At 46.9% G+C, this 11,196-nt stretch overlaps 1 protein-coding gene across 1 annotated transcript; it reads left to right on the top strand.

The window, feature by feature from the left end:
- The first annotated feature begins 8,896 nt into the window (after positions 1-8,896).
- On the top strand, positions 8,897-10,982 carry LOC114793663 (alpha-2 adrenergic receptor-like). Its single transcript, XM_028985761.1, has one exon. The coding sequence runs from the start codon at positions 9,067-9,069 to the stop codon at positions 10,339-10,341; it is 1,275 nt and encodes a 424-aa protein (XP_028841594.1). The 5' UTR covers positions 8,897-9,066; the 3' UTR covers positions 10,342-10,982.
- Positions 10,983-11,196: the final 214 nt, after the last annotated feature.

Genomic DNA, 11,196 nt, shown 5'->3' on the forward strand with positions numbered 1-11,196 from the left:
TCCTCTATTGCATCCTAGTCACTTCCCCTGTCTGTGGTAGTTCTGCTTCTAGCAGATCCCTTTGCAATGGCCGCCCTGCTGCCAGACAGTCATCCAAATGGTGGAAACCATATGCAATAAACACTTTTAGCTTGGTGTGTGTTTTGTCAATTTTTGTCAGTTAATTTAGATATTTTAAGTCACCAGTGTGGAGGTTGCTGCATCTGGATCAAATGCTGTGGCAAAGGAGACACCTTGAATGGACCCGGTCCATAGGAACGGCCTTTGATTCTTGAAAATGGGAACCAGGAAGTGGACTGCACCATAGATGGCCACCTCAAGGGGGGAATTGGTGGTGGGGTTTGTTTGCTTTGTTTATTTAGTTGGGTCAATGTTGGTGATGAATTGGTTTGGTATCATTTATTGCCTTAATTCACAACTGATATATAACTCACCAACCTACCTCAAGCAATGTGCCTCTTGTTTGGCTTAACCTACGCACTTCACCTGCAGCACCCAAAGTGCTTGAAAACACGTTTACCTTCATTCAGCAGGCAATGTGAAATTAAGGTAGAAGTGAGCTACCTCCAAAGGTTCAGAAGCTGAAGAATGAGCTAGCAGGGTAAGACCCAATTATGCTTATAGCACAGCTCTTCATGCCTGATTGTTGTACAATTACTTTGCAGTGATTAGAGCAAATAGGCTTGCAGTTGTTCATTTTGTATCTGATTCTTCTTGTGCTTGATGTGTCTAGTATTGTATTATTTTTTTTTTTTTACAGAGTGCACATTTTAGGAAAGTTGCAAGTTTATTTTGACCAAATCTGATCCTTACTGCATAGATGTTCTTAATGCCTGCTTTGTTGTGTGTTTCTTACAGATGACTTTTATATCTTAGTTTATGCATGATAAGAAAACTTTTTTTCATTACATTTACATGTCAAATTGTGTTTTTCTAAAGTTAATTTGGCTTCAATCTGATTCATTGTTACTGACTTTATTCCAGAAACACTGTGACTACAGTTTGATACATTTTCATAAAAATTGTCTTAATGTTGAGGTGGAGATGGAAAAAAAGTCTTAAATTCATATGGACACATTTTTTACATGTTTTGTCATTAATAAAATTCCATTATTGAAATATGTATTGCTGTATAATTGTTTTTATTTTAGTAATTTTAATCACAAGTTTCTATATTAAATTTCTGACCCATTTTGGGTTCCATTCAACCCAGCAGCGTAGTCATTTTTAACTAATAGTTGGGTTAATAATCACAACCCAGCATGCTGGGTTAAACGTGTAACCCAACTTGTTGGGTCAAAATAACCCAGCGTTGGGTTGGTCCCTTTTTGACCCAGCGCTGGGTTACCAAAATAACCCAAATTGGGTTGTTTTTAACCCAGCAGTTTTTAGAGTGTAGTCTTTAAAAAATGAATAAGATAAAATGAGTGAATAAAAACAACACTGTCCCACACTGGCACCTTGGTTGACCTGGCTGCTCAGCAACATGAAGTGAACGTGAAACACTGCGGCACAGCACAAAGTGACACGGCGAAATGTGTCCTCTGCCTTTAACCATCACCGTTGGTGAGCAGTGGGCAGCCACGACAGGCGCAAGACAACAGATTGAAAGTTCTACGTTCAGATCATGAAATATCCATCTCTACCAGTAATGACAGAACAGACCATGTTCCACTGATCAAGACGTACTGATGTAATGTAACCAATACTCATAGTATTTTGAGAGTGAAGTGATTGTCATTGGGAAACAGAAATGTGTCCTCGGCTTTTAACCACCACACAGACAGGAACGGTACTTTGCTCAGTGGAACGTCAGTGGAGGTGATTCGAACCGGCCACCTTCCGTTCTGGCACAATAGTCGGCTCTTCACACCATATCTCCCATTCAAAGAACTCTCTGGTGAAAGTACATATTGTGAAGATGGCATAACAGAGACAGTTTGAAAGGCATAGTCTCTAATAATAGCCTGTCTCTTTTAATAAGGAGGTAGAATGCCCTGTTTAATTAAAATTTCAATTTAATTAAGGTCAATATTCTAAATATATCATAATTCATTGAGTTTTATAATTAGTACCATAAAACTTGAGTCTCCAATAATAGCCTGTCTGTTATGATAAGTGGGTAGAATATTCTATTTTATTTAATAACTCAGGTCAATGCAAATCATATAGTTGATTTGCCGTTTGCTTAACACGGGTACCAATAAAACTTGTCTCCAATAACAGCTGTGCACACAGTTAAATAAGTGCTGGACCAAGCTCCAGCCAGACATGTCCACCGTGAGCACCACCGACCATTCGGGAGAACATCCTGGCACCTCGGCCTCAAAGGAACGCGCCTGTGAACCGCTTGGAATTTGGCTTTATTTAAATGACCGTTCTTCACTTCGTACCAAAGTACGAAGCGAACGTCCAACCGGCCAGCAGAGAGTGTGGACGTTACCCTAATCTTCGTCCTGGCCGTTGTCCCAGCTTCCATCGATTGGCAGGGTAATTGCATCTGATGTTTCGCTAATGTTCATTAAATTTCATCCTTCTGTGGACCTAAAAATCTGCTCCCCGACACAGAAGGTGGAGCGTGGAAAGCTGTGCTTTGGTTGGATGAGAAGAAAAAGAGGGGGGGGGGGGGGTGTCTCGGCTTGTGCTTGGAATCGTGACAGGAGGTCGGCTACTTGCAGTCGGTCATCTCATTATTATTATGAATCACTGTGTGTGCGGAAATCGGGGTCCTTCTCCTAATGAATGTTGGAAATTCGGAAATTCGCCCCGAGACTTTTCTTGCGCAACAACAGACGAAGCGGACGCACAATTAGAACTCATTCGATCTGGCAGCAAACGCGTCCCGAAATGAGACGTCCCCGTTCCTGTCTGGTTTACATGCGAACCGGGCGGTTCCCTCAGACCACAACTGAGACCAAGGACAAAGAGCAACGTGAATGGCATTAGGGCGGGATGTCTCCAGTTAGCAAGGTGTGTGACGGGGAAGAAAAGAAAGCCCCCCCCCGGGGGCAGGAGAACGGTGTCCTTCGGTTCGATCGGCCGCATCGTGCATGCTGGACACGGAAAGCGTTGTGTCTGAATACAGGTAGCTGTCACGGAATAATTGGTCAGAGCCGCTCTGACATACGCGGCCTACGTACAGAGGTGACCTCTGTTGACAGCGGGCATATGCTCGCGGGGACATTAAAAGCCTTCAGCGCAGCGACCGGGGACGTGTCCATCCACTTTCCGAACTGTCCGGGTCAGGGGGAAGATGAAGGTCTGGACGGGGCGTCATCCCGTTGAAGACTGAATTCTTAGGCTAATCTTGACCAAATAAGCACCGTTTTCCTTTACAGCATTTACCAGACATCCTTATCCAGAGCGACTTACAGTTACAGGGACAGTCCCCCCCTGGAGACACTCAGGGTTAAGTGTCCTGCTCAGGGACACAATGGTAGTAATTGGGATTCTGGTTCATAGGCGAGTGTGTTACCCGCTAGGCTACTTCCACCCTACTAGGATGTGGCGCGAGGCTTGTTTTGTGATGGAAAAATGGGAGGAGTCCAATGATCACCCTAATCTTTACCTGGTACTTGGGCCTACCTGGTGAGGAAGCAGGCCCGCCAAGGTGCCACGGAGGTCCCCTAGATCAAGGTACGGTCCCCACACACTGCCTTTCATGGGCGCCCGCTGCTCGCCAAGGGCGATGGGTTAAAAGCAGAAGACACATTTCCTCGTGTGCCACTGTCTGCTGTGCTCTGCCAAGCATCACAGTGACAAAACCAATCACGCGCCTGTAGATACGTCACATGCTCAAACATTGAGCCCCACATTTAACACCGACATACAAGTCTCATCTGGAATTTCATTTAAACGTTGACGGATTTATAGGGTTCCATAAACTGATGGCACACTCGGCATAACTCAACGACAAACACTCAATGGTGTCCGTGCTTAATTAACATTAAGGCCAGGAATTTTACGGATTTTACGTTGCGTGCTCCCTGGTTCAGGAACAATAGATTACGCTGGGATAAATTAGCCACTGGCCACTACCACACATGCATCCATCCTTCCATCCATCCTTCCATCCATCCATCCATCCTCCATCCATCCATCCATCCATCCATCCATCCATCCATCCATCCAATTATAAAATCTAATTTCCTGCATTAGTGGTGGTAAATGCGCCTTCGCCACACCAATACATACTTGTGGCCATTCGTCAGAGACATACCGTACAGGTCAAAAGTTTGGACACGCCCTCTCATTCGACGTGTTTTCTTTATTTTCATGACCATTTACGTTGGTAGACTCTCACTGAAGGCATCAAAACTATGATTGAACACATGTGGAGTTATGTACTTAACAAAAAGTGGAGACCTGACCTCCACAGTCACCGGACCTGAACCCAATCCAGATGGTTTGGGGTGAGCTGGACCCCAACAAGTGCTATACACCTCTGGGAACTCCTTGTTCCTCTTGAAGCTCATCGAGAGAATGCCAAGAGTGTGCAAAGCAGTAATCAGAGCAAAGGGCGGCTATTTTTTGAGTGACTGTGGTTGGCCTATAGGCGTTCCTAGAACTTGAACATGTCAATGTTCAGATCACATTTCTAAAAAGCCAGGAAAGCGAATGTTGCTGGAGTTGAGACTCACACAGAACTCGCATGCAAGAACCCGAGCCATTAGCATCCCTCGCATGCTGCTGCCGCTGGTGACGAACTGTAGAGCCAAACGCTGTGGCTCTGAGCGAGATGAGAATCTCTCAAGCTGTCAGCCTGGCTCGCCGGGGACGAGCAGGCGGCCAAGTCAACTCTCACACCCCCCTCCCTCGCTCCTTCTCTCGCTCACGCCCCCTAATTTTGCTCAAACGTGCCATACCGAGGCATCACATTTCGCTGCGCATGTTTCCCGAAGGATCAATTAATAAGCGGAGGGCTGCAGGACTACTGTGCCACTAAAAAGAGCTTTTAAAAAACAGGGCCCATGTGGCGATATACTGACATTTTAATTTAATCACCCATATAAAAGTTTTTTTTTTAAATGCTTATCCAGATAAAAAGTCATAAATCGCATGTTGTTATTTAACATGGCTGAGAAAAAGCTGGTTAAGGGGCGTCGGCAGGTACAGACGCCACAACCACATGCATCAGTAGCCGCGGGGACGTGAGTGAAAAGGATCGTCTGACAAATACGGCTTTGTGCGCTTTTGTTTGCCTTGAAGATCAAACCGTAAATAGCAGGCAACCGTGTCGGCGAGGGAACAGTCGCAACGCACAAAAAGCCTCCAATTCACTGGCTGATCCTGCCGGAACTTTTAAATGCAAGAGGATGAATTATTTATATGTTCATGCACCGCACGATGCCACTGGAACTATCAAACTCGCGCACGGGTGCGTTCGGTGTCTCGACCAAGCAACTTTCACACGTCATTAGTGGACCAGGTACAGTAACGGGTGTTTTTTATGAGTGGCAGCCACTATAAAATGGCTTAAACACCTTATGGCATCCAGGCCAAAGAGTTACCAAAATACTAGTTAGTTAGCAACATGGTGCCAGTCAACCGGCATAACTAGGCGAAATCTGCCTAGTTATGAAACTGCATGTACAGGTCAAAAGTTTGGACACACCTTCTCATTCAATGTGTTTTCTTTATTTTCACGACCATTTATGTTGGTAGATTCTCACTGAAGGCATCAAAACTATGAATCCAGATGGTTTGGGGTGAGCTGGACCAACAAGTGCTAAACACCTCTGGGAACTCCTTCAAGACTGTTGGAGAAGCATTTCAGGTGACGACCTCTTGAAGCTCATCGAGAGAATGCCAAGAGTGTGCAAAGCAGTAATCAGAGCAAAGAAACTAGAATATAAAACATGTTTTCACTTATTTCACCTTTTTTGTGCATAACTCCACATGTGTTCATTCATAGTTTTGATGCCTTCAGTGAGAATCTACCAACGTAAATGGTCATGAAGATAAAAAAAAACACACTGAATGAGAAGGTGTGTCCAAACTTTAGCCAGTACTGTGTGTCAGATGAAAATATTCTTTACTTTACTTTACTTTATTTAGCAGACACTTTTATCCAAAGCGACAAGAGGAAGACACCAGCAATTCTCGTTCGATTTCTATAGAATATTGAGTTTACAAACTAAGAGCCCTGATAAGGCCTAACTTGTCAGCAAGAAGCATGCTCAGAGATTGTTAAGTGCTAGACGAAGACAAATTATCATGTATTTATACATTTTTGTATTATTTGTGTACGCATGTGCGTGTGTAAGTGTTAGATTTGTCTGTAATATTTTTTGAACAAGAGGGTTTTCACCTGCTTGTTAAATATTCTGTTCTGTTAGGGACCTTTACAAAATGTTTTTATAAAATATGGGGAAATTACACAAATGACCTTTCTCTTTGTTTGACTATACCCTGTTATGCCATCATTAAAAGTTTCACAGCATTTATATTTGCAATTAAAGACAGTTGAGCCTGGTCTGTAACATAATAAAATCAGTTTTATGTTGCATTTTTAATAATAGTGTTATAATGCACGTGAAAGTTTGTTACTTTAATTCTGCAGTCTCTGTGAGGGACAATTTGTATAAATTTAAAAAGTCTTTAAGTCTTGTCAGAGTTTTATCACATTGCACTCACCAATTTTATTTTATTTGGATTCTATGAAGAAGTGGGGAAACCTGGTGAAATCGGGTTGTAGTAGCCTAGTGGCAGTCATCTATAAGCCAGAAGACCACAAAGTCCCAGGTTCAAATCCCACTTACTACAATCGTGTCCCTGAGCAAGACACTTAACCCTGAGTGTCTACAGGGGGGGGGGACTGTCCCTGTAACTACTGATTGTAAGATTCTCTGGATAAGGGTGTCTGGTAAGTGCCATAAATGTAAATACTGCCAACTATCTAGTGGAGGGAAAATATGACATATCACCTTTAATCAGTACGATGAGAAAATACTTTTTTTTGGACAAAATGAGCTGTGAGAATATTAACAGGCATAATTACTAGTTAATAAATAAATAAATATCTACTTAATACATTTCTAATGATCATTTATTGTGTAGATGTTTTACTTTCCATTAATCCAAAATGAAAGGTTCATTACCAATTTGGATGATTCTCATACTTCTGCCTTGTTCCTCCATCCTCGCTGGACGTGAAGATGTTCATGTTGGAACCCTGCACAGATACTGTCCAGAGGAAATCTCCCACAAGGCTCCATCAATGGCTCCGTACCACTCTCCTCTATCGTGGATGAACCACATGACCAGGTTCTCAGCAGCCTGTGCTGGATTCACCAGATAGAAAAGCTGCATCGGTTGGGTAGTTTTATGATAAAAAAAATACTTTTTAAAAAACGACTGAAATGAAATATGATTGAAGTCTCTGAGGCCCTCTTGTGCCCCGGACCCGAAGCTGCAGCCCCTGGAGCCTGTAGGTTGAACGCAGATCACAAGAGCCTCATCTTTCGTCACATTCCAAGGAGAACATATATATAGTTATAACACTAGTTATATTTTTTTAACCTTTGGAATTTTCAACAATTGCAAAAAGCATCAAAAAACATCAGAACAGTCCCTCACAATTTCACATTTTTCAAAGACATTTGTTACCCTCGGGTTATATGGTTTATATGGGTCCACAGAAACTGGGCAGTGTTGAGTGTGTGTGTGTGTGTGTGTGTGAGAGAGAGAGAGAGAGAGAGAGAGAGAGAGGAATTAGAGGAACTGGAGAACAGCGCTATTTGCCGAAATTCATGAATGTAGAATGCAGCTTTATACCATTGATTCTCTTTATTCTTCTATGGGAATAGAATAAACGGTAACTAACAGCACACACACACACACCACTGATGGCTGTGCTAAGGAAGAAAGTGCGATGTTGCGGCGTGGGTCTTGGCATGATGTGCCCAGGAAAACTTCTCTCCCACGTGTCACCATTTTCGTTATGTAATGGTTATTTTAGTAAGAGCGCTTCCTCCGCTCCTTATTAAAATAAAAATCCTCAGTCCCTGTATGCTTATTAATTTATTGGTCATTGGGACCACCTCACACCCTTGTTAGAGAATCTCAGTGTTCTGTTCTGTTCCCCAGCTGCTAATTGCCTCCATTTCTCATACGTGGAGCCCAAAGTGGAGAAAAACTAGAGCAAAACTCAGCTGCACCGGCTGACTGCTCCTGGTCCATAAAGGTATTTCCAACACTGACCGTGGTGACTTCGAGACGGTACTACACGTTATAACAGGTTGGTTGAAAAATATGGCAGTTTTTCAGTGTCCCCAAACCCAAAACACGACAAAGGTCGGTGACTCCGCCCCTTCCCAGGTATCAAGCCCATATGGGTGGTACACAGGTACCAGACAGGTGGTCCATATCAGCCCCATCTTAATACAAACCCAAGAACCCAGATGGGGAGCAAGAGTCGCCCCTGATTTACCCTCCGTCATGATAAAGACTTCTTTTACATTTTTTAGGGATAAATCTTTATGTCATAATATAATATTTATTATAATCATCATTTCATATTGAGATGAGGCCGATCAAGAAAATGTATTACCTGGTCAGGGCTGGAGTCACTGTGATTTGGGTGGTAGCATCCTAGTGGGTAACACACTCGCCTATGAACCAGAAGACCCAGGTTCAAACCCCACTTACCACCATTGTGTCCCTGAGCAAGACACTTAACCCCGAGTGTCTCCAGGGGGGGGACTGTCCCTGTCACTACTGATTGTAAGTCGCTCTGGATAAGGGCGTCTGATAAACGCTGTAAATGTGCTGAACCAACAGAGAGAAAGAAATGCATCTGTTTTATCGAAACAAGACACGACAGCGACACGAACCCGCAGACTCTGAAAATGCCTCCGATCTAGAATTTAAAAAAACGAAGCTGCGATGATGCGCGCCTCGTCTCGTCCGTGCGGGGAGGGGCTCCCGGACTCTCCACAGCCAGGGCGCACGGTTACGCACGGCGAGGACGGAGACGGAGAGGGGACAGGATGCCGCGGGGACGGCTCGCTGCCGGGATCTCCCACGCGTGGAGCCGGACGGACGCGTGACGGGGAGAGGCGAGCGATGGACGCGCTGAACGCGAGCGGGATCCCCGCGAACGGCTCCGAGGGGGCGCGGGGGAGCCCCTACTGCCCGGGCGCGATCGCGGGGCTGGCGGCGCTCGTCGGCCTCCTCATCCTCTTCACCGTCGTGGGGAACGTGCTGGTGGTGATCGCCGTGCTGACGAGCCGCGCCCTCAAAGCCCCGCAGAACCTCTTCCTGGTCTCCTTGGCCACGGCGGACATCCTGGTGGCCACGCTGGTCATGCCCTTCTCCCTGGCCAACGAGCTGATGGGCTACTGGTTCTTCGGGAGGGTCTGGTGCGGCATCTACCTGGCCCTGGACGTCCTGTTCTGCACCTCCTCCATCGTGCACCTGTGCGCCATCAGCCTGGACCGGTACTGGTCCGTCACGCAGGCGGTGGAGTACAACCTGAAGCGGACGCCCAGGCGGGTGAAGGCCACCATCGTGGTGGTGTGGCTGATCTCGGCCGCCATCTCATCCCCGCCCCTGCTGACCATCGACGGGCGCGCCGACCCCGGCCTGCCGCCCCAGTGCGAGCTGAACGACGAGACCTGGTACATGCTGTCCTCCAGCATCGCCTCCTTCTTCGCGCCGTGCCTCATCATGGTCCTGGTGTACGTGCGGATCTACCAGGTGGCCAAGACGCGGACTCGGACCATGTCGGAGAAGAAGCACGCCCCCGACGGGCCCACGCAGACCGAGAACGGGGTCAGCAAGGTCACGGCCGAGAGGGAGAATGGCCACTGTCCGTCGGTACCCACCACGCCCAAGCTGGACCAAATGACGGAGGAGCAGGACTTGGAGGACAGCACCTCGTCCGAGGGCAAAGGTCGGAGGGCCAATAACCCGGCGGTCAGCGCGAAGCGGGCGCGCAGGGTGGCCGGCTGCCGGAAGGACAGCGCCCTGTCCAAACACTCCGGCCGCCTGTCGCGGACCAGCAACAAGTCCATGGACCTGTTCGCCTCACGCCGCAAACGCCGCCGCAGCAGCGTGTCCCGCAAGAAGGTGTCCCAGGCGCGGGAGAAGCGCTTCACCTTCGTGCTGGCGGTGGTGATGGGCGTCTTCGTGCTCTGCTGGTTCCCCTTCTTCTTCACCTACAGCCTGCAGGCCGTGTGCCGGGACTCCTGCCGCATCCCCGAGCCCCTCTTCAAGTTCTTCTTCTGGATCGGCTACTGCAACAGCTCCCTCAACCCTGTCATCTACACCATCTTCAACCAGGACTTCCGGCGGGCCTTCCAGAAGATCCTGTGCAAGTCGTGGAAAAAGTCCTTCTGAGGGGACAGACGGGGACCGTCGGGTCCTCGGCTCTGTGACGACAATCAGCCGTTTTGTGGACGAGGAGGAGTAACGCGCTGGAGAGGTAGAAGTGGATATCTTTTCTCACCCACGTCCCGGGCGCGAACCCCAAGCGCCTCTGCTTGTGGGCAGGAGGACACTGATTGCCGAAGCAGGACGCCCGTGGACGGACAGGGACGTCTGCTTCGTTGGTATTTCTATAGCCAGAAAGTGCTTTATTTTTCAGTGTGGATACAAATAAATATTCCGAAACAGCAAATGAATCCATTTTCCTCCATTTTGTGTCAGGTGGAGCTTTTGGGGGTCACTGGCTGGTCCCTTATATGCCCCGCCCCATTTCTAGTATTATATAGCGATTATATAGCGAGTCCGTGGGAATCAAAGCAAGTAGTATAATCTAAAAATAATAAAGTACATTCATATAAATGTCTTACATGATCGGATGATGTCAGTGTTGGTAAAGGAGTTGAAACTCAGGGTTAGTGACCCCAGGATGGGGTCAGAGGTCAGAGTAATTAACGTAAGAACCCTCCAGTTGTCCATGCCGGAGCGCCGGGTGGCGTCCATCTGGGCTGGAGCTCGCGAGCGTGAGTCGTTGCCATGCCGACCGACGGTTTTCACCAGAGCTTTGCGGTGCAGAGAGCGTGTTCCACTCCATCATGCCGCCGACGGGGCGAGGTCACCCCGTGACCCCACTTTTTCTTCTGGCTCTGCTCCCTCAGTGCAAAATTTATATGCCGCAGGTTTAGACTCGGCATTGGATCTTCACGCTCATTTCTGTAATATTTCACACATTAAAATTCAACAGTTTTCTAATATTTCGCACGTCACAAG

Source organism: Denticeps clupeoides, chromosome 1 (assembly GCF_900700375.1).
Source record: "Denticeps clupeoides chromosome 1, fDenClu1.1, whole genome shotgun sequence".
NCBI lineage: Eukaryota > Metazoa > Chordata > Actinopteri > Clupeiformes > Denticipitidae > Denticeps > Denticeps clupeoides.

Excerpts from the sequence above, each read along its gene's own strand:
- LOC114793663 (XM_028985761.1), top strand. The coding sequence starts at position 9,067 with ATGGACGCGCTGAACGCGAGCGGGATCCCCGCGAACGGCTCCGAGGGG.